Consider the following 24,660-nt stretch of genomic DNA (forward strand, 5'->3'; position numbering starts at 1 on the left):
AACTGTACTGCGCATGTCCGATGGCGAATCGTGAGGACCATGCGCAGAACAGCATACCCGGAAGTAGAGAGATCATTGCGGACCCTGCTGCCGGGGAAATACAGGTAAGCAGGGCCCATCAGCCGGATTTCCCACACAGAATCCGACCCCCACGTGGACATGAGGCCAAAGTAATCAATTTCTGCATTTTTTAATAGCATCCAGAGGGTCACTTTAAGGAATTGTATGAAGTTCTAAAAACACGGCATAAGCAGTGCCATACCTTTTCACAGGTTGCGTGTGATATTTCATTGTACTCCATTCACTTTAATGGAGCTGTGCCGCAATACCAAACACAACCTGTACATAGGTGTGGAGCTGTTTATGGAAGAATGCAGCCATGTTTTTCTAATCCTGTATACCTTCTTTAAAAACCAATATTCAATGACCGAAAACAAAAATTACAAAGGTCATAGGAAGTTTATTGAATCGATATCCCACAATACCTTTACCATTTCCAGCTGGTGGGATGTGTAACACTATCTTACAGAATATATTAGAATCCCTCTTTAAGATACACATTGAACAATAAATGACCTTCAGCCCAATACTTCAGCATTTCAGGATTTCAAAAGTGGCTTAAAAAGGAAACATAAAAAAACAGATATATATGACTGTACAACAAAGAAATTAACCTGCAAGTCTGTAGAAAACCAAATTGCTCTGTACAACATTATGAATTATTCAGAAGAGATGGGCCCTTAACTTTTAAGAAATATGCTAATTTACATAGTAATTAATATTAAAATTTCACATAAATAGAAAACAAAGCCACATCCATGCGATAAATTTCTCCAGTTCCAAGTAAAAATAGGAAAGGAAACACAATTGCTTAATCTAAAAATATTTAAAATGGCTATATAGGTTATAAACTGCCACCAAATACATAGATATAAAGTTACTATGTGCATCCGAATGAGTGAAATTCCTGCAACCCGTTTCCTGAAGCACCAAATTGAAGTTTTGACGCAATTAAGGTAGGGGATTCAAAGTGAAATAAAGGATTATGGGAGTTGAGGGTTGTGTATCTCTACAATATATATATATTCTGTGATTTGCTGGTGTTATTCTGGACACAGTATTGGAATGTTTTTGGTTCGGGCAGAAATGTACAGGAACTGTAACTATGTAGGAGGTGGGCCATTAATATATCTCAGCATTGGGTAAAAAGATCTGGCAAAATTATTAGCTTGGGCACAACTAAAGTCGTCCTCAGAGACCGGAATCATGCAGGCGAAGAAGAGTAAGAGGAGCAGGAGAAGCTGTAGGGGGAAAGCTGCACGCAACACTCTGTAGAATAAAGACCTCTTCACGGGTGCCCCTTGAATATTGTCTTCGGATCTTCTTGTCCTATGATGGGAAATAAAAGTATTATTAACTCTTGGCTCTGTGTTTTCAATGAATCAGGCCATAATCTGGTTGTCACGGTCTATCAGGAAGTAGACATGTACACTGCATGTCCTAACATAGAGCTACCCTTTATGTCCACTCCTTGGAACTCCCTACTCCCACAGACTTGATGCACGGGTGGAAAACTAGTCTCTAATATACATTCAGTCCACAATTTGTCGTCTGCTTTGCTGGCCGCTAATACTAAGTCTCTACTTAGACAAGTTGAAATAATATTGCCATCTTTGCTGTAAATTTGACAGGACTACCTGCTGCCTTCCGCTCACAACTCCGGTTGGGAAACACTGTTGCATGGAGTACTCCGCCAGCGAACATCTTCTTGGTCCTTTATCAACCCATTCACAACTCAGGACATATATTTACATCCCAAATGCACAGGATTAATACAGAGCAGGCTCAGAAGCTGATCACAACTGTTAACCCTTTAAATGCCAATATAAATTATGACAACGGCATTTAAATACCCTGAAAGGACCTGCATGATGAGATTGAGAGGTGCCATTTGGTTGTCATGTCAGCCCAAAGCCTTCTGAAGGCCGCAAGGGCTGTTGTGAAGTTCTCCCTATTAAGACATACATTTAGTACGTCTTAATAAAATATCAGCAGTAATACTGAAGTATTGCAGTTCATGGTATAAACGATCAAACAATTGCAAACTCAACCAAAAAAAAAAATTTTAAGTGAATTTTTTATGAGACCTCACACAACCCCATCAATGCAAAGATAAAGTTATACTTAGACGTTGACGAAAATAAAGATTTTTTTCTTTCTGTAGTACTTTCAAAAAATGAAAGAACAAAAAATGGCCATGTACTTCTAGGGTTAAATGAGTGATATGGGTCTGAAGGGGTTTCCTCTGCCAAGAATCCAGCTATCTGGAAACATCAGCCGGTACAGCAATGATCCCAAGTTGAAGTTTCTCAAGAGTTGGAAAGCCACAACTTCCAGCATGCTCTGTAGCTATAAAGACATGCTGGAAATTGTAGTTTGGCAACAGCTGGAGAGCAACAAGTTGAAGACCATGGCTGTTAAGGACGCCTTCATTCTTCAAGTTAGAAGAGCCATGTGTTTCAGACCATCTTAGGTTGACTAAGGACCAGAAACAAGGATGTGGAATTTACATTACATACCTGGTATAGTCTTTGGAAGCTGCTCCAGCTGCAGTCTGTGAAGCGAAAAGCATATTTGATTTTTAAGGTTTCTCTTGTAGGAGGTTTTTACATATAAAGGAATATTGATGATAGGTATTTAACATGTAATTGAAGTGGTATAGGACACAACAACCACTGGCCAGAGGGAAAATGATGAATACTGAGGTTTTAGGCCTGTTTCAGGCATCACATGCTATATGCAGAATAGTTACTGAAATTCCGCAACCAAGTACAGCCTAATATTAGTTAATGGGGTTTTAGCAAATCTGATTCACAGCAGAGAAAAAAAAATCAGCTGCAGAATTAAGTCACATTGCGGACTTTCAAATCTGCAGTATGCTCAGTCTGGTGCAGATATGCCCCAGAATTTAACAGCAGATTGTATGCATTTCAATGCACTTATTGAAATTCACAGCCATTTCAGAACCTAAATCTAAAAAAAAAAAAAAAAAAAAAAAAATCAGGTGCAAATTGTTTTTTTGGTTCAGATTCATAGTGTAAATGTTACCTGTTTGTGGGTTGTTGGGGAGATCAGAGAATCAGCCTCATCAGCTGCGGAAGTATCCTGTAAGTGAGGCAAATAAAAACATGATTTTATTTGGGAACTCCTTATATGTGTGACCCGATAGGACGTATTTCTCCCCTGTATTGATGGTGCATTTCCTTCATGTTCTGTTTTTTTTAAATGCTTTTCTTATATATATAATTCTCAATAAACATTTTTTTAATGATAATCTCTGCAGTTCTGTTTTGAACATTTATTTTTGGGTTTGTTATACTAGTTGCTATGATGTCTCCATACACTCTAAACATAGGAGAGCTGGATATAAGCAACAGCATCATGGAGGGCAGTGTACAGCAGGACTGAGCAGTGTAGATGCAATTTCAGCAACTGTAAAATAACATTTACTAGTCCGTAGCAGCATCTATGCTTCTTTCTCCACCCAGCAGCTTCTCCTCCTACTTCACCTACTCTCTCTATAGGCTTCCTTGTAAGTTCATTTACTTGTAATTACTAACCTGCCTTCACTGAAGATGGATTTAAGCAGTGAATTGACAGTGAGAGAGCAATGCAGGAAGGGAGAAGGGAAGTAGCCAGATTAGTGGAGAAAGGGGCATTTTTCTAGACTAAACTATATTACAAAGCTCCTTAGTTGAATAGTACAAAGGAAACTACAAAAAAAATTGAGTTACTCTTGAAGATTGTCTTTAATGAGAAAAATTAGGGGCAATATAGGAATGTCATTGAATTATCTGTGGCTGTCAGAAAATGGTGAGAGCTTTGCAACAGCTGAAGAGCACGGTTCAAGGACCTGCACCTACGTACAATCCCTGTCCTGCCACCACATCCAGGCGTGGACTAAATGGAGACGTAACAGCTCTCTATTCATTTTTGTGGGAGTCAAGGAAACAGCCGAGCACATGTATGGTCATACATCCCTATCTGGAACCTCTGTACCCTGCAGCTATCATGCATTTATGGAATTCCTGTAGTTATGTCAGAGGTCTTTGATGGGAATAACACCTTAAAAGGGGTCATCTCATGACCGATTTTACCCATCATGCAGATACTGCCATAGTGGCTCATCCCATAGTGATTGGCAGCAGCTAGTCACACATGTGCACCACCACTACATTCACTTCAGTGGTATAGCTAGAGATACCAGAGTCTGCAATCTCTGGCGGTCACTGAGAAGTGAATGGAGTGGTGGTGCGCATGTGCGGTCACTCACTAGCATTTACTTTGTGCCGAAAGGGTCTGCATACCAGGTAAAAACCTGGCATGAGACAAACTCTTAAAGTCTATGTGTTCTATTTAGTAATCCTATAAAAGTCATCTGACCAAAGGAAAAAGTGTACTCACCAGAGCTTTCTGAACGACAGATAAGTCTTGTGAGACGTCTACAAGGAGCTGTTTCAGTTTGGTTCCAATGACATGCATCCTCTCTTCAGTCTCAATGTACCCATCGCCAGCGGTACTACTCAGCAAGTTACTAGACAAATCCTGAAGGAAGTTTGCTTCGGCTTGTCTCTCCAGAAGCTCTCCCTTGAGCTGCTAAATAGAAGAAGAAGAAAACCAGTAAATTATGTAATTATCAAGTGTTACAAATCATTCTACATTATGTAATGTACGTAATTACGTATAATCACATAGTGATTGGGAACTACGCTTTAGTGCCATGTGGGTCCGTTCAAGACAACCTGGCAGCAGCACATTTTTTTACATAATGTCAGAGTTTCCTTACACATATTCTCTGAAATGTAAAGTGGTGCGGAATATGCTGCTATACAAGGATTATTGTATTTCATGATACGGTGTGCTTTTATTGTGATTAGGATATTTATTGTGATAAACTTTAGCAGGTATTAAATAATATATGTCAATCATTACTCATTGCCCTCCTACCTGAGGACGGTCTAGTGAGTCGGTAGGCAATTAAAGGGAATCTGTCACAAGGTTCATGCTGCCTAAACCACGGGCAGCATGAACCTGGGGCCGGTATGTACATTTAACCCATGTAAGTGTTTTTCTGAAATGCTGTGGAGTTTCAGAATAAACACACTTCAAGGGTATATTCACAAGTAGCAGACATGCTGCAGATTTTCAGCAGTGGAGAATTCTTCAGCATTTCTGCATCAAAAACCTCGTCAAAATCAGACATTGGTGCAGATTGTGACTCAAAATCAGCTGCAGTTCCATAGCCGATTTCAGCCGGCCCTGCACTCCTTTCACCTCCCAATACTGCGTGCTGCTGTACTTAGAGCACAGCGCACACGGCAACTGCTATTGAGCTCGTCTTCCGGGATTCATGTGATACTGCTTCCACTTCACATGATCGGCGGTGCTCAGGGTACAGCAGCACGTAGGATTGGTAGGTCAGAGCAGCGCAGGCTGAAATCGAATCAAAATCCACACCAATGGTGCAGATTTTGACAGGGTTTTTGATGTGGAAATGCTGCAGGATTGTCTGCTGAGGGAAATCCACAGCATTTCCACCACAAATGCACATACCCTAAAAGTATAACTCTGAATTTTGCAATCAAGACAAACAGGTGGGCCGCAACAGCCTTTCCCTGCCGGAAGCATGTTGACCAACCGCTCTCTCCTTATACAAGCAGAGAGACCTGTCAGTCTACATGATCAGGGCAGGGAGAAGCCGGTATAGCCGCCTCTGTGACTCAAGAGCTCTATTCAGTCAAACTTAAAGGGGTTGTCCCGCGAAAGCAAGTGGGGTTCAGCACTTCTGTATGGCCATATTAATGCACTTTGTAATGTACATCGTGCATTAATTATGAGCCATACAGAAGTTATTCACTTACCTGTTCCATTGCTAGCGTCCTCGTCTCCATGGTGCCGTCTAATTTCAGCGTCTAATCGCCCGATTAGACGCGCTTGCGCAGTCCGGTCTTCTCCCTTCTGAATGGGGCCGCTCGTGCCGGAGAGCTGCTCCTCGTAGCTCCGCCCCGTCACGTATGCTGATTCCAGCCAATCAGGAGGCTGGAATCGGCAATGGAACGCACAGAGCCCACGGTGCACCATGGGAGAAGACCTGCGGTCCACCGTGGGTGAAGATCCCGGCGGCCATCTTCGCAAGGTAAGTAAGAAGTCACCGGAGCGCGGAGATTCGGGTAAGTACTATCCGGTTTTTTTTTTAAACCCCTGCATCGGGTTTGTCTCGCGCCGAACGGGGGGGCTATTGAAAAAAAAAAAAACGTTTCGGCGCGGGACAACCCCTTTAAGTGTGTTTTTATAAAACCCTGCAGTATTTTAGAATTAACACCTACATGGGGGCACGGTGCATATCTGTCCTGGGGTCGGACAGCATGCACCTGGTCACTGGTTCCCTTTAACAGTAACATTTCGGCTGGTTTTCACACAGTGATTTTTGGAAAGTCCACCACATTTTTGGCACTTTTTTACCTTGCAAAAAAAACACTGTGTCCGGATGTTTACTGTAGGTCTATATTAAAATTAAAAACGCCCTACAAGAATTTGGGGGGTTTTGTGCCATTTTTTTCTGGTTTTTATGCAAGTCACAGCATGCACTGAGTTTTCTTTTATAGGCATCTCTATAGGGGAAAAAACAGCAAAGAAGAATGTGTGAAACTAAAAAAATGCCACACACTGCAGGGGCCAGTATTGCAAAAATGACCTCCTTAGGCTTTCTACTGATGCCCCATCCACCCTATTCGCCCAACCTGGCTCCGTCTGACTGCCATCTGGTCCCCAATCTCAAAAAACACCTTAAGGGGCAACGGTTTGGAAGTGTTTTGGAGGCAGCTAATGCTGAAATTGAGCAGTCTGACCAGAAGTCGGAGGAATTTTATTTGCAGGGACTTAAAAAGCTGCAGGAGACGTCACAGGGGCATCGACATCCCGGGGGAACATGTAGAATAGTGCAGCAGTTTCAGCTTCCTAGCTCAATACTTATCAGCACCCCTCGTATACTTGGTCCAAAAGCAATGACACCCAGAGTCAGTGAAAAGAGTGTGACCTCAGACTACAATGGCTCATCTGAAGACCCTACATGTACTGATGTGCCTGATATTACCAGAGATGTACGCCTGTCTGCTCAATCGGCTGAAACACTGGGGTGCCCCATGTCCAATAAGCAGTAATGAATATAGCTGAAGTCCGGTCACATTTACAGCTCCTTCTGCAGAAGTGCATATACCGAGCAGTCTGTCAGACTTATAGTGTACGTTGGAGATTACATCTATTCCAGCATGACCTGACACTTATTACTCTTATACGATTACAAAGCTTATTAAAGACTTAATCTTCTCATGTGTCATCTAGTAATGGGGTTGGCACATTCATCTTACCAGCTCTGGCTGCCTGGAGACTCAGCATTCTAAGACCGCACACAAGTCTTACAGAGTAGGAAGATGCCTTAAATGAAATATGTCACCTAGTTTGTTTTTTTTACTAATTAAAATCAGATGGTGAAATATACCTTTTTTTCCTACTCCATTTTTTAAAATTCTATTTTCCATACATAATTATAGGGTGGCCATCTTGCCTGAGCTGCAGTTAACAGCATTCAAAAACATGCTTTATGGCAGCCACAGGAACCTGTTGTCTAGAAATGGTCATAGACTTCTATGGGAGAGAGCGTTCTAGGCATGTTCTGTGAACCTGTGCATGGGTCATTGTGCAGGGAAGTGGAAGAGGTGATCTGTGACCATCACTTATGAATGGTGGATCCTGTGTTATTTATATATAGGTGTTACCCATCATTGTAACCCTGATAATTAGATGACTACGGATAATTGATCTCAGCAGAACAGATAATCTCAGCCTATTATGTGGCCAGTGTGAAATCTGAAGGAAGTTTTTTGTTTTTTTAATGTAGATGCTGATGGAAATTAAAAAAAAGGTAAATCAGCAAAAATTCTAAAAAAACATATTTAAACATAAAAACTCTTTAAAACAAATAGGTCATTTTCCGATGACACATTTTCCGATTCCCTTTAAGGAAAAAAACGGAGGAGTTTGGGTTTACCTTTCTCATACAAGGAATCTTACCATTAGATTCTTCTGACTGTCTAGCAAGACATCCGAGTTTGCACTCTTATCTATCACACGGTAGTTGAGTCTACGTTTTTCAGCTTCAGTCAACCACAAGAACAAGCGATCACTCCTCTCCTGGAATTCCTACATAATGGCATAAAAAGTTTGTAAGAAATGGTACATTGGTGTTAACTAGGTTACAGTAAATGATATCACATCTTGAGGACCCAACGATGTAGTAGAGCTGATGTCATTTGGCACAACTTGTCGTGATATTTTCGTTAACTTTGGTCTCGCGTAGAATTACAGGTAAACCTGCAAAGACACTTGCATGGACCAATGTGCCAGCACATTCAGGGTTTAAGCATCCACATTCCAGTCTGTACACTATCCTCCCAAAAGTAATTGGACACCTGAGCAAGAGTCAAAAGTAGCATTTCTCTACATATGCTAATGATATCAGATATTCTCTACTAATATCTGATATACTTTAGCTGGTATTTCCCTCCATTCATCCTGCAAGCGTCTGGCGAGTTCTCTCAAAAAAAGATGGACACTGTTCGTAATTTCTGACCAGACATTCCAGTTCATCCAAAAGATGTAGGGTTCAGGTCGAGACTCTGTGCAGGCCAGTCCAATCGTGGAACATTCGTATCCTCAAACCAACATAAAACAAGTAAAACATCCCCATAGCATAGCGGAATCTCTGCTGTACTTAACAGCTCTCTCAACACATTTTTAAAAGGCATTCTCCGCACCCACGATTGTTCATCTGATCTGAAAATGAAGTAGCAGGATTCATCACTCCATAAACTATAGATGGCCAATGCAACTTCTTTGAAAGAACTCGACAGGCATTTGCAGGATGAATGGAGGGAAATTCCATCTGAAGTATATCAGACATTAGTAGACAGTATTCAATGTCATTTGGGCCAAAGGAGTCCCCACTAAGTAGTAACATATGTAAATAAACACTACTTTTTGAATTTTGTTCAGGTGTCCAATTACTTTTGGCAGCAGAGAGTATACAGAACACCTGTGTAATATGGCCTGCAACAAAGTATGCCACCATTTGTTTTTCTTATGGACTTTCTCCAAAAATTGGAGATACAGAATTATATGGAAGTCATATTTGGAGTCTGCATCACACAGGTGCTGGATATGCCTAACATCAAGTTACAACTATTCAATTACAATGCAACATTCAAAATTCTAGTTGCATCTTTGGGTCCACCAGATGTGAAAACTTCAAAATCGGTCTTTAACTGGAAACTTTAAGGGAATCTATCCCCTCCCTACAGCATGAAGAACCAAGTTGTGTTGCGTTTTTTTTTTACAGGGAGCTGGGTGATGTATTTTTTATGCTCACCCGCTCTCTGGTTCCAGCGCTGTCACTCGGTCAAAACTTCGCACCGCATAGATATCTGCCTTTTTTTAGATTGCCGTGCACACGCTCTGCCATAGATTTATATGGGAGAGTGCACACATAAAAATAAGTACGACTTCCGTGCGCCAGGTACTGTAGGGAGGTGACCGGTTCCCTTTAAGGCTAGAGAATTGTAAGGCATATATGCAATTGGCCAAATGATGGTAATGATTTTGTGGTGGACAATTGAGCTCACCTCACACTGTAGCAGATCAGTTTGTAAACTCTTCCTCCAACTGTCTAGTTCACGGCAAGCCCTTTCCCAGCGTACATTCACCATGTGAAGTCTATTTAGGACATCCCTAGATTCTGTGTCATCATCCGCAGGCTGGAACTCCTTACTATTCAGGTTTGCAGATATAACCCGGGCTTTGTATTCATCAAATGCTTTCAAAATGTCCTAAAAGAATGAGAGACATGTAATTGTGAAACACTGTAATCATAAATGGTTGCCTCACAGCCGGACTACAGCGACCATATACCAGCTGAAAGGGGTTACGGAGTTCTTCTATTTAGTATAAAAATAAAGAGGCTTCTCAGCGGGATTTTGCAATTAATTAGATTCTTAAAGGATTATTTTAAAAAGGGACACTAAACCTAGGAATAAAATCAATCTATCTATATAACTATCTGTCTATGAGGCTGGTAGAAATTTAGTAGACACAGCAGTGGTCCATCTCTTCTATCTATAGTTAAGGAAGTGCAAAGGGTCCTGGTCTCACTGCATGAAAGAAGTAATGAGGTTTTCGCTGTAGCAAACTGCCATCCAGCCAGAGGCAAAGTAGTCCAAGTCCTATCCCTTCTACCAAATGTACTGAATTCCTGTTTACATACATATACAAAGTTAGTCTTCAGATCTTTGGAGTGAGGTAGGGCATAGAAAAGGGTTCCGAAAGTTACATTTTTTCATCTAAACTTGTGTGTCCTTACAAAGGATTCAAAAAAGGAAGATGGAACAATAACTCTACAGTGCCACCTATTGGAAGGCAACTTTCCTGCAAGTCAATGTTAGACTATACAAGTCTTGTTACAATGACTGGGAATTGAAAGCCAAGTCAGAATCCATACACAAACAGCTGTTTCGGGGTGTCTGCCCCTCATCAGGGTGTAGTAGGTTTCTGGCTTGGCTAGCGAGAGGCCTGTGACGTGGGTAAGGAACGCCATCTTTTCTCCTTAGGGAAAGTACCTAGAAGGTGAGTGAGTGAGGAGACTTGTAGGGCCATTTGAGAGGCAACACCCCGAAACAGCTGTCTGTGTATGGATTCTGACTTGACTTTCAATTCCCAGTCATTGGTACAAGGCTTGTATAAAGAGTCTAACATTGACTTGGAGGCAAGCTGCCTTCCAATAGTTGGCGCTGCAGAGGTATTGTTCCATCTCCCTTATTTGCATATTACCCAGAGCAGCCTGAATGGACTTACAAGTCTCCTCACTTGCTCACCTTCTAGGTGCTCTCCCTAAGGAGAAAACATAGCGTTCCTGACTTACAAATGATGTCACAGCGTTTTATTTTTAAAAAGACTTTTTCTATGCCATGTCCTATATAGAAATTTGGCGGTAATACACCTTCACTATGCAGAGAATGTAAATACTCTTTGGTTTCACAAGTTTTTGTGAAACCAAATAAAAAATACAATAATTGGCCATGTAGACAGCATAGTACACCAGCAGAGATTAGGACTTTAGACTTGTACCAAGTTTTTACAGATTAAAAAAGCAGTGTGTAGTAATCAGGTCTCCTCCATAGTTTATTAGGCGGAATGGGTTCTTGTTAGGATATCTCAATATACACCTGCTATACTAAACAGACTGGGGTACATACTTTAAGCATCTTCATTTTTTGCTCCAGCTCTTGGATGGTAGACGAAGGCTTCAGCCTTTTGGCCTGTTCAAGTTCTACTTCTGTCTTATCTAACCATAATGTGATATCATCTAAGTCAGCACTGAGATTTTGCCACTGCTGGAAGCTTTGCTTCTTGACGTCTTTACCGAAGGTTTGTGCTTGAATAATCTCCCAACGCTCAATGACGCCTAAAAAGAAAACAAAGATAGCAAATAAGTTGTTTACTTTGTAACCTTGTAATGCAGAAGAGGGCGCCCTGCAATATATCCAAGGAGAATATAGCATATTATATGGGTTTTGTTGGCATATTGTGTCTCTTGTAAATGTTAAGAAGATTCAGCATTAAAGGGCTACACTGGAGTTATCAGAGGATTTGTAAATTTTGATAAAGCGCCGTACTTTAAATATCTTCCATTTTTAGAAGATTTCCAACTTTAATATCTCAGATGATGATGCTGTACTAAAAGGTTGGTGAACATTCCAGAAGGAAATAGTTGAAGAAGTTAAAAAAAACACTAATGTCCCATTTACACGCGACAGCAGTCAGCAAAACGACTGCATGAGCGCCGGTGTCACCCCTAAGGTAGTCAGCACTCATGCAGAGTCTGGACCGCGGGCTTATCTCTCAGCGCTTCATGTTCTATGCTGACTGAAAGCCAGTGATAATGAATAGTGAAGGATTTTTTTTTGCATTTATGCTGGATGGTTATCACTCAAATTCATTTGTTTGAACGAATTTTGGGTGATAATCGTCCCGTGTAAATGGCCCTTTAACCTAGGAACACATTATAAAATTGAAACGGTAGATAATTTTACCCTCACCATTTGCCAGTCTGCAGGATTTTGTGTATGTTCCTGAAACAGTCTGGTATAAAACAAGGGTTAATTTGGTCAGCCGTTGCATTTTTGGCTGAAGAATGACTAAGGGAGCAGGGCTTTTTCTCCTACTGCAGATAGGGCAGAGGGGGGAGGCTCCTGCTGCAGCCAGCTACCTTATAGCCAAGGGGTAGCAAGGAGGAGGAAAAAGGAGACATGACTGAATTTCTGGTTTATTTCTTGGTTATTTAGATTTCTCAATTTAAATTAGAATATGAGATCTAATATGATCAAATGCAAGGTGGAGGTTAAGGGAGGATTAGCTAGGATTTTTTATGCTTCGTGTTCCTTAAAAGGTGCCATACACAATAGATGAATGTGGACTAAACTCACTGATTTAAGCAGAACTGGTAAACTATCTGATGTACATAGAGGCCACCCAACTCTCCAATGGCAGATGTCAGGGTAAAGGAGGAAGGATCAGACACAATGGACTTTAACATGCTTAATTCTTTGCTTACATGGAAGGGGAGTCTGGCAGCAGCTTATTACAGTCTCCCCTTAGAAAATATATGCAGGGTCGAGCGTGCATGTATACGAAAGAGTTGGGAAGAATAGTGGTAGGCCAAATGAGCATGCGGCTTACAGCCATCTGCGGTGTATGGGAAGCCTTATTCTATGTGAGAACTTTAAAGGCCAACATATATAAAAACTGGATATCTAATATTTGTGTGTCATTCTCATGCAACAAAATTCTTGCAGTCAGAACCCAGACAAACCCCATTATAAGTTAATAGGATCTGGTGGGCACAATTTGGGTTTGTCTTACAACAGATCAGGCACAGTTTCAGGATTTCCTTTATAGATAGAAGCAGATGTGAATAATCAGAGAACTTGTTACTTAGGTTGAAAAAAACCCCCAATAAACATGGAGGTTTTAAGCTTGTTTTTTTAGACCTAGTTGTAGATTTAGAGGGAAGCAAAAGAAATCTCTCTGGGCAGCTATAGCCAAGAAAGCCTGGGGGTTGTGACATACACAACGAAGTATGTCACTCGCCTGACCTCACAAGTGATACTTCATTGTGTCTCTTGTTATTGGAGTACTCTTTAGGACCATCATTACATGATTGTGTAATTTACAATCTGTGAGACTAGATATTTCAGGTACCTGAATGTGTTTCAGGACTTTTCATTCCTTGAAGTCCGTGGACCTCCAGTTGTTCAGCGGTGGTGTTTAATGTTCTAGAGTCGATTTCTCCAGTAGTTCTTGAAATGCTTTCCTGAGCAGTCTACACAAGTGAAGACATTACGTGGTACATTAGACCATTTCCATTTAAGTTCAATCTTAGAAATATCAATAAAATTGAGAACTTACATTTGACTGATCTAACAAATTACTGGCTCCTGGTGTGGTCATCACAAGTTCCCTCAACTGTTTATCCTCTTTGTACACCGTTTTTACAGCTGCCATATGTTTGTCTGGAGAATGCCAAGATGGAGTTTCCAAGTCAGATTTGCCTGTAAAAGCCACACAAAGAACTTAGAAGAAATATAGGAAAAATATTTGCGTTGGTGCCATAGTGCAAAGGGTACATGACTTCTTATAGACACCACATGCAACTCATAAAACTTACCAGCAATAGCATTCAAAGGGCATGGAAACAGGATACGGAAAAAGTGTTACAAATCAATGTTATATGACATTCGGACAAAGCTGATGTAAATAGGTTAGATCAGTAGTGCTGATAATGTAGAAGTATTGGGTTTGGCTTAGCGAGAAAAAGTAATATTGTGAAATGCCCATGCAAAAAAAAATACAGTATTTTAAAGCCCAGTTGTATCATTTCATACAGATGGAAAAAAAGTATATAAATGCAGAATGTCTCAATCAACAAGCCTATATACACAAGTGATTCTCTATTGTGTATATTCATTGGTTCAGTGGGGAAAAAAAAGAACCTCCTCTTAGCACAAGCATAGCCAGAAGAGAAAAACAAAGGAAAAAAATCCTTAATTTCCATATATCCCAAGCACATGACCAAACATCCCAACAACTGAATGAAAGCAACCTTGGTCGTCATAAAAGTGTGCAGCCACAATGAGATGTCCATAGTTTGGGAAATATGGTGCTCACACAAAGCAATAGAGTCAACGGCGTAAATGAGGGAACATGAGGGGGAAGAAAATAAGCGTGCATCACAGCAATGGTGCCAGTATGAGACACATGCATTGGGCAGGGGCCTACCAGAAGATGCTTGGACAGTTTTTGTTGTCATTATGACATAGGCTTCAGGGCTTTCAGCAATTTCTACATCTGAAAGAAAATAATGTCATTTGTTTCCTCACAAGACAGCTGTTTCAGGAGAAACTGGAGAAAAAGAAGCAGAACTAGTCTGGATTACAATCAGCAACGCAAACAAAATGAAGTTTACCTGACAAGGGGTTGTAGTAGGCTCCATCCTCTTCATTCTCATGCATGGAAGATCCTCCAACATCTACGGTTGGATCCCATTCCAGAGGGATGGAGTCAACACTGACAGGAGTTTCTCGACCTGATCTCTCATGTGGAAGCGTTGGGGGCATTAAGTGGCAGAGAGATGGGTGAGAAGTCTCAACATCTGGTATTGTGGTGTGCCATGATGAATTCTGGATCTCTCTAGAATCTTCCCCATCTGTATCGTTCTCAGAAGTTTCTCTCTCTTCCTCTAAATTCTTTAAAGGGATAACAATATAAGATAAAACATTATTGGGCATTGAAAATGCTCCATGCTTTGCAAAACATTTATGATTTTTTTTCATTAGACACTTTGAAACACTTTTGAAAAAGTGATTTGGGGAAAGGGGTGATGGCCTACATGTGACTGTGCACCAATAATTGCACCATAATTGTGGCCCAAGATGTGGCATAAACCAAGCTATCTAATGGGTGGCATAACAATAAGCTAGTGATACACATTGCATAGTCTGCTAACTACGTCTGAATGAAAAATCATCTGGTGAATGTTTATTTTACAGATGCAGCAATACACATTTTAGTCCATATTTGGCGTCAGTTGTACAAATTGGTCATACAAGTTCAATGACAGCAGGCGATAAATGAAAGAGTTTTCTGGGAACATTCTTTCAACGAAAGATCGTTTGTCTGACTATTGAACAAAAATTTTAAACATGGCCGACTTCTTTCCGGATGATAACAGTCGGTCAACGGTGTGCTAAACTAATCATTCATCATTAAATTCCACCAAATGAATGATTGTTTCAGTTGAAATCGTCCATTTTCATCAACTTTAGCCAATTTTTCTCTTTATTATTATACTAATATATGTATATAGGCACATTTTAAAATTTGCACTGCCTATTAGACAGTAGCAATAAATCAGCCACATTGTATGATGCAAATTTGTAAAACCTTTCAAGTAGATCACCATCAACAAGCTTATATTACAGCTCAACAGAAGATTGTGGGTATGTGTGCCAATCTCTCTTCACATCCAATATTACTCTCAATTTAATGACCATTACATTGGTCAAAGCAAGGTTTCTTACCAAATTCCTTGATGTCAGCCTATCATGGAATCTATACACACGTCCAAAAACTTCTTGGCAATATCTATGAATCTCTTCCAGTTCATCCTCAATAACCACAGCATCCATAGCTTCACTTTTCTGTATCAAGTGCTCCCCAAAAACGATCAGCTGATCAATTTTATTAGTGTTTAGTGTTATTTCTTGTTTGAAGCCCTGAAAGGTAGAGGCAGATGCCACAATAAAATCTAAGAAAGAGAATAGGCAACCCAAACCTTCCTCCAAACAAAATCTCTAAAGGTGAAGCAGTTTTCACACCATAAACGGTTTCCAACGTACACAACAACATTGTTCATAGACAATTATGGGTCGGATGTACAATATGCCAATAGCTGTCTTTTGTCAGGTGCCTATGTATTTGTATAGCTTTTGTTTCACTATATTGAAAAGTGTAGTTGACCATGTGAGATATGCTTTATTGTAATAACAGGAGTCGACGGACAACATATGAAACTGTAAGGCATAACGTTGCATATATGGGGGCTATTACTATGATGCATACATCAGGGAATATCCAAAACCTGTTGGTAAGGGGTGGGGATAGACAACCTGAAATAGGATTGTTAATACTTACTATTAACTGTTGCATTTTCTCTTCAATGTCGCTTTCAGAGAAGTGTTCTACATTTGTAAGCTGCAAGTCCATCTCAGTGAGCCAAACGAGGATACAATCTCTTGTCCCCTCAAAGTCTTCTCTTTGGCTGGTAAAGTGCTTAATAAAAATAAGCAAAAAATCTTCTTTAGAGAGTGTTGGATACAGTTTTTCAAGTTAGTGTCAGAAGTGGATTGTAATGGGGAGGGAAGTATACAGGAAAGATTCTATTTCTCAGTTTTGTTTTTTTTTACTCCATTGCTTTGGCTACAAAAATGGCATCAAAATAGAATGTATGAAAGCACTCAAGACAAAATGCCAAATAACTAAAACAAGAAGTCACATATTCACAGGAGATGATACTTTTGAAGATGCAGCAAGGTGCCCCTTTTGAAGTTGATAAGATGCCCAACCTGACAGGTTACAGTATGGAAGAATAGCAAACCGTTCCACTCAATTAAACTAAAAGCAGCAATATACTGACCTCCAACTCTATACTATCCTCCAACGTACCTTAAGTCTCCTTAGAATTGAAGTCACTCTCTTCTGAAGTTGATCCCATCTGCGATTTCCTTCATGTACCATCTGCTTCAGTCTGCTGGCGGCATCAGTGCGGTTCTCCCGAGCAAGCCTCCTGTACTGCTTGTTGATCAGCTCTAAATGAGTAAGACGCTCGTGGATCTGCCTCTGGAACGCCTAAAGTTATTTACAAAAAAATATGTTCAAAATACATTTTTATGGACAAAGTTACATTATTTCATCTAGTGAGTTGTCCAGATCAGAAACAAAAATGGATCTGCATTTGTCTACCAAAATAGCTATTGATTGGCTGCAGCAGTCACCTGACTTCTGGTGATGGCACCTGTCACAACAAATACCGGGAGTGCAGCCCTGGATCCCGGTGGTGGAGGGGCAAGTACAGTTCTGTTCACTATTTTACTGCAGACAGGCCTATTATGGGGATGTTGTTCGGTAACTGGACAATCCCGTTAATTTTGTCACCCCATACCCCACTGTGATTGTTGCGTTAAGCAACAAATAGTTCATTGAGCCCAAGATGTTGCATTAAAAAACAAAAAAATGTAAAAACACCAAAGAGTGTAAAACACCAAATCGTCCATTTTTACCTCCAAAGTTCCCCTTTATTGGCTTCAGGTCTTGTTCTCATTAGCACATGCAGTATATATTACCATGTGTATACTAGTTTCAGAACCAAATACCAAACTACAGGTGGTAGACAACCAATGAGGAAAAGTGAACATTCCTTATGATAAAAATATACTAAGACTAATTCACACCTCAAACTTTTTCTGTTCCTCTTTGGCTTTTGTATACAACACATCAGAAGAATCGGGAGACGCTGCCATTGCTTCAGCTTCTTTAAGCCATTCATCAAATCGGGAATAGTCTTCAAGGAACTTCTGCCATAGACGACAGGTTTCTTCAATCCTACCAAAAAGTCACAAGTACAATTAAAACACATTTGTTTCTGATGTAGAAAATATCATACAAGCCTGTTAAAGATAACCAATAACAATACTACCCATAGTTACTGGCAAACATGTCTAGTAGGCTAGATACTATATGTGGAAATACAAGCTACAAGACTAGAAAGAAATCAAGAAAAATCTAAATAAGCGCTTACCGCATTCGCCTCTCCATTGACATAGAACAAATGTTTCTCCATCGCTTATCGAGACTCCTTGTGGTCTGTTGTATGGAATCGCATTCAGTCTCATTGGCACACGCATCTGTGTCGTGCAGCAGGCGCTCACAGATATTTAACACAGATGCCACGCCGGCGCTGTGCACCTCAATGTCCTTCTGCAAGTCCTAAGATTACAATGTGAGGTTCATCAAAACAGCACTCCACGATATCACAAAAGAACCCCATATACACATCACATATTAAAATGGAATAAACCAGGCAAAAAAATGGTGAAAACATGATGATGTCATGTACTTATGCAAAAGGGATCATAAGAATACTGTGGCAATTTGCAGTAATCTCTTTACAATGGTAATGGTCTGCAGACCAGGGCAAATGCAAAACCAAATCTTTCTACACCCCAGTACAACAGTATATAACAACATCACTGCAATTTTTGTTGCGCAAAAACCAATAGTGGATCCAGCAGAAAGGAAAAGTAGAAATCCTTCCTTTATATTTCCAATTCTGTTTGACCATTTCCCTATTGGTTTAGGCAAAAAAAAACTGCTACCAAAAAGGCAACTTTTCTCCAAAAAACCTTGTGTATGCAATCACCATGAATCATGTTGAATTAAGAAATTCTCTGGTGGACCAGTCCAAGCTTTGGTAGATCAGTATGACCTCACTCATAGCCAGGGTATCAAAAGGATCTTTTCATAAGCTCAGGCTCTGACAAAATATTGGATTCCAAAGGTTCACCAGAAGACATCCCCATTCAGAGCTGATCATTCGCTACTAGAATCTCTTTCTTATGGATTGATTCACAAATGATAACAGATTACGATGTGACTAAAAGAGCACATGCTAATTTTCTGTACAGATGGAGATTGGACCTGAGAACCACTGGTGGGCCAAGAAAAGATAGCCTAAGTCCCTAGCTAGGAGCAAGCAATGCGATGCAAGGTCTCCAATTGAAAACAATGGGAGAAACTCTGCGATCCACCGGAGTGAAAACAGCCGTGGCGGAGGATCGCGACTTCCCCGATGTGAGGCGATTTTAACATAAAAATGCCTTGCAACCACGGAGAATTCATATGTTGGCGAATGCGATATCAGGCTGTGATTCACGACCCGATATCGCGCTCGCTCGTGTGAAGTTAGCCTCAGGGTCCTTTTATACAGGATGACTGGTAAGCACTTAAGCACCAGACAGTTGTCCCAATGATTATTGGTCTTCAGCTTTCACACAGGACAATAATTGCTCAGTGAATAGAGACAGAGCGGGCCGGAGATCTCTTCTAGCCACCCACCTCTATTTAGAGTCGGTTTACATGGGCCGATTGTCATGAGGTTTTTATGCCTGCATAAAATGAAGATAATCAAATGAACTATCATTCAATCATTGGCGGTGTTCAAACTGAAAAATTATCGTTCAGTTTTGCACAATCCAACAATTATCTGAACGATAACTGTTCTGTGCAAAAGGGCCCCAACACTGGTAATGGTTCTAGAACGTTATAGGGGTTTCCATTATTGCTACAAAAAGCAAAATAGATTTGTCAACCACTCCACATCCTGGATGGTATTCAATACCCCAGTATAGGAGCCATCACATAGTCATTAAAGGGTTGGTCTCCTCACAGGCAATCCATTTCAGCTTGCATCCCATGCTGCTTAGGGAAGCCAAAGCCGGCCATCTGTCCTACAGAGGGGCTATCTGCTTTGGTTCATAAAGGGGAGTCTTGAGTGTAGGGCCTCCTCTAATATGTCTATATGCTCAAATAAGGTGTATATATACACAAGGGGTGTCTTGTTTTCTAAAGCCTATGTAAGGAACATGTAGAAAGTCAAACAGAACTATGTTTTTTTTAAAACCAGGAATGTGAACTTGCCCTTTGTTCTTCAAGTTTCTTGTTTATCTCTTGGTCATCGCAGATACTGTAGATGACGGGCTTCGATAATTCAGACTCAATGCGAGCCAGCCAAGTGCGCAAGTTACTCATGTTTTTGTAGAGCTGCTGGATGGTTACAAGGGTCTCCTTTAGTTTCTTTACACTGTAGATAATAAAGACACAAAGTCAAACCACAGAACAATTTCCTGATTTTCAATGTTGCGGAGTAGTTTCCTTCTAGAGGCCACAATAAGAGATCTTACAACTTTAGCACAGTTGCTCTTAGAACAAGTCATACTCTTGTGGTTAACCTCTAGTCATTAGTGGTCCCATAAGGCATCCCAGAAGACATTGTACTTGCAATATATATATTTATTTTAAAAAGTCTCATTTTTGGATCACTAGGCTAAACTGAAAAAAGAGCTAATGAGAGAGATGTATTAAAATGAACACATTTGCTTTAACGTTATTAGCAGGTGCTTGACCTCAGAGACTGCCATCGGTCCGGAGGACGAAGAGACAGAAGCTTCACTGTTAAAGAAGCTGCAAGCCAACTCCATTCAAGTGAATAGAGCAGATCTTCATCCTGAGGATTGGTGGGGATCTCAAGAATCGCATCTCCACTTATCAATAAGTGATGGCATATGTTAGCAATATGGCAACAGTAGGATATTGGGAAAGCACCTTCAGGGCTCAGTCACATGGGCACATCGGCGCCTGTGTTATTGCAGCCAGCAGACGGCCGTACCTGGAGACGGACGTCTCTCTGCAGCGCCGGGAGGAAGAACATGTGACCGGCTTCATTGCCGGTCATGTGTTCTTTCATCAGCGCTGGAGAGAGACGGCCATCTTCAGGTACGCCCGTCTTTTAACTGTCAGTCACACGGGCGCATCGGCGCCGGTGTATGGGTGCTAATGAGCCTGTGTGACTGAGCCCTCAAGAAAATAGTTAGGGCCCACTCACACAGGCATACCTTCTGTCTGCATTCAGTCTGTACTTTTTTCTGACTGAGCAGGGACAGCATATGGACCATTGAATTTAATTGATGTATTCAGACATGCATTTTTTTTTTTTTAACAAGAACCTATATTGTGCATAAAAAAAAAAATTGTAGCATGTCCGATTTTGGTCCATTTTCCCAGAGCAAAATTACACGCAAGTGTCTATAGGTGCGTAATCCCCCTTTCCCCAAGTGAATGCACATTAGCATCTATAGTCACTGCATTTTTTTTGTGGGTTGTGACAAAATCGACATCACTTAGGCCTTCTTGCATGCATGAAAAACACATTGAATATGGATGTTAAAAAAAATTTTTAAAAAATTTTAAAAAAGTGCGTTTTTTCACAAACCAAAATCCCATACACCTGTGTGAATGAGCCCTCAATTCAAAATGGTTTTATATTCAGCTTGAGGCGCAATTACGCAAACAGCCTCATAGATCTCTCCCCAAAAAATAAAGTTAATTCCAGCAAAGAGAATTGTCAATAAAACTTTCCCAAAGTCACCCTGCAGGAATTAGTCCCTGGGTTTGGCAAGAAATAGGCAGATGAAACAGATTGCAAGCATGGTCCTGAAAATGGTCCTGTAGTACATTACATAGCCAAAAGGTAAAACAAAGAATGAACAAGCTCACTTAATAAAAGTATTCAGGTAGGGGGAAGGTATATGATGGTAGCTACAGCGAGTCATAGAATGGCACCTAATATATAGTCAGGACTGCTGTATATATAAAGAGACTTGTCAATCAACCAGGGAGAGGCCAGAGAAAAGCCACCCAGTGGATGCTCCTCCCCAAGCCGCGCACTTATTAACAGAATGGGGCACATTTATCTAAAGGCAAGTTTACACGGGATAGAAATATACTTGATTATAACAATCCTGCGCTCATAGGATCCACCATTTAGATGGAATCATACAATTGAAAATGCTTCCAAGTAATGAAGACTTACTGTATGATGTCCATAGAACCCCCTCATATTCCTAGTTGTCTCAACAGATGTTAATGTCAGCCGCCGGGTTTAAGCAATCCTCTTCTTTATTCACAGTTAAAATATAAGGCAAGGCAACGCGTTTCGGTGCTACAAGCACCCTTCTCAAGCCATCTCAGAAGCAATACCCCCCTCCTTCAGTGTAAGACTTCATTACTTGGCAGCATTATCAATTGTATCATTCCATCAAAATGGTGGATCCTATGAGCGCAGGATTTTTTAAATCAAGTATATTTCTTTCTTTATACGGGGGGTATCCTCCATTGGGAGGACCCTTGTAATTCCTGCAGCTTTCCCCTGATAAAGTGGATGCCATCAGGCATAGGATCACACCAGGAACGATCCCCAGGTGAGACAGCTGGTACCCTAGGGTGCTAAGCTGTCTACGCCAGGTGAGACTTTCGAATTTATTCCATCTTTGGCGCTTCCCTGACTGAGTTGACACGGGATGACCGTCAGGCACATAAACACCTGACAGCTGTCCCACAGACCATCGGTTCTGTGCTTTTACACCAGAGCAATAGTCGTTCAGAGAATGAAGGCAAAGCGGGCCAGACATCCCTTCCGGCTGCCCACCTCCATTCACTGCAAACAGGCAGGAGCTGACAGTCGACCAACTGCCTGTTTACACGGGCTGATAGTTGCTTTGGTATAAGAGGAGCTAAAAAACAAGTGACAGATCTTCAATTCAGTGCCCTGTCGGTGGCCAGTGATTATTCAGGAGATGATCACCCAGTGTAAAGGTAACTTAAAATGGGCATTTTATACGCTGGTTTTAGAGAACTGGTTTTTAGTGTCTGGTATAAAAGGTAGTCAATTCCTTCAAGTCACAAAGGTGACAATGGCGGCTATAAAAATGCCCCAAAAAGTTAGACATTTTTGAGCAATTAAAACTTATGTAAAAATTTGCAACAGTTTTCCACCAGAATGTAGGACTTCAGCGTAAAACATAGTTTAGTGTAGGCAGAACCCCTGGTGCTATTAGGGTAGCATGGACCTTGGGTTAAGGCAGTATTAACCTGCTGACTGGTCCGCCTTTGAAAGTGGCAATTCAGTTCTGCTTTTACTTCCCAGACACATTGTCAATCTGATCTACTACTGGCACAGCCTGGTATTTCAGTTTAGTCCCATTCAGTTGGAAAGGAATAGGCCTCAATGAAAAGAGGCAATCACCAGCTCACCCCGCTGATTAGCTGCTTCTGGTGCATGTATCCCTACCGGCGTCTGAGCGGAGAAACCACAAAATGGAGAAAGAGGAGTGATGCTGCTCGCAGGTTGTACGGTCCAAAATTTAAGACTTATTTGTATGAAAACATATCCCTTTACATATCCCTTTGTAAATTACCAACATGGGTTGGAGAAAGACTACGCCCTTAATGATGGCACATGCCATACATGCCATGATTAGGGACATACTGCTCATCGAAAACATGTTGGTGATTGACAGACAAGTGTTATACTGAGCAAATAAAAGTCTTGGATCTTTAACAGCATGACCTGCGAGCAAGATCAATCCTTTTCCTTTATTAAGTTGCAATACCAGACTTAGCCCACTGACATGAGTGGCACTGTTTCTAGTTAAGAAAAATACATATTGTACACTGTAGTATTTCCCCACACCACATGACACGTTTTATGTCTCAACTGAGTCATTATGCTCATGCTAGGTAGATGATAGAGGTTAGATAAAATACACAGATAGATATAGGAGATATGAGATAGATAGATATAGGAGATATGAGATAGATAGATATAGGAGATATGAGATAGATAGAGATATGAGATAGATAGATAGATAGATAGATAGATAGATAGATAGATAGATAGATAGATAGATAGATAGATAGATAGATAGAGATATGAGATAGATAGATAGATAGATAGATAGATAGATAGAGATATGAGATAGATAGATAGATAGAGATATGAGATAGATAGATAGATAGATAGATAGATAGATAGATAGATAGATAGATAGATAGATAGATAGATAGATAGATAGATAGATAGATAGATAGATAGATAGATAGATAGATAGATAGATAGATAGATAGAGATATGAGATAGATAGATAGAGGAGATAGATAGATAGAGGAGATAGATAGATAGAGGAGATATAGATAGATAGAGGAGATAGATAGATAGATATCTGATGAACTTTACATCCAGGTACACAGTCCCATGAAATTTCAGAATCACCAACCTGCCTGCATTCGGCTATGGAATAAGCCAATACTGCAGATAATAACCGAAAGGTTACTTATTAACCCTTATAATCTGTTGGTAGATATAATTATTAATTCATTTAGCCCTGTAATAAAAGATAATCTACTAAAATCAAGCTTCGAGTCTAGTTATTCATTGCCAGCAGCTTAGTAATTGTGCAGGAAGGAGCAGCATGCATGCAGATCTATGCTTGTGAACAGGGGCCTGCAATGCAGTCATGCAACAAGGCAGCGAACCGACAGATTACAATTGTAAATGTAATGCAAATGAAAAATCTGACCATAAACAGGCTCGTTTTAAGGCAACAAAGCGATTCTGCGTCCTGCTGCAGCGGACGTCTATGTCTGCCAGAGACTTGTATACAGGGTTAATGATAAACATACAGAGATGCCTTACCATAAAAGTAGAAAGGAATTCTATCCTTCAAATACACAAGACTGTAATGGATCCTGTGTGCGCCTTCACTGTCCATTCCCCCAGGTATGATCTGAGCAATAACAGGCTTCAGCACCTGCACAGCCATT

General features: G+C 40.6%; 1 protein-coding gene across 1 annotated transcript in view; it reads right to left on the reverse strand.

Annotated features, from left to right (window-relative positions):
* Positions 1-440: 440 nt before the first annotated feature.
* Positions 441-24,660, reverse strand: part of SYNE2 (spectrin repeat containing nuclear envelope protein 2) — a 351,232-nt gene continuing 327,012 nt past the window's right edge. Inside the window, exons 99-115 of the mRNA XM_066608185.1 lie at positions 19,921-20,083; positions 18,023-18,210; positions 17,676-17,826; positions 16,891-17,073; positions 16,360-16,497; positions 15,747-15,941; positions 14,633-14,912; positions 14,446-14,514; positions 13,576-13,718; positions 13,369-13,489; positions 11,364-11,572; positions 9,738-9,941; positions 8,131-8,259; positions 4,465-4,656; positions 3,109-3,165; positions 2,580-2,614; positions 441-1,389 (exon numbers count right to left, since the gene is read on the reverse strand). Of these exons, the coding sequence (XP_066464282.1) occupies positions 1,164-1,389; positions 2,580-2,614; positions 3,109-3,165; positions 4,465-4,656; positions 8,131-8,259; positions 9,738-9,941; positions 11,364-11,572; positions 13,369-13,489; positions 13,576-13,718; positions 14,446-14,514; positions 14,633-14,912; positions 15,747-15,941; positions 16,360-16,497; positions 16,891-17,073; positions 17,676-17,826; positions 18,023-18,210; positions 19,921-20,083 (2,683 nt within the window). The 3' untranslated portion in view covers positions 441-1,163. The remainder of the gene's footprint in view (positions 1,390-2,579; positions 2,615-3,108; positions 3,166-4,464; positions 4,657-8,130; positions 8,260-9,737; positions 9,942-11,363; positions 11,573-13,368; positions 13,490-13,575; positions 13,719-14,445; positions 14,515-14,632; positions 14,913-15,746; positions 15,942-16,359; positions 16,498-16,890; positions 17,074-17,675; positions 17,827-18,022; positions 18,211-19,920; positions 20,084-24,660) is intronic.

This window comes from Eleutherodactylus coqui, chromosome 6, assembly GCF_035609145.1.
Source record: "Eleutherodactylus coqui strain aEleCoq1 chromosome 6, aEleCoq1.hap1, whole genome shotgun sequence".
Taxonomy (NCBI): domain Eukaryota; kingdom Metazoa; phylum Chordata; class Amphibia; order Anura; family Eleutherodactylidae; genus Eleutherodactylus; species Eleutherodactylus coqui.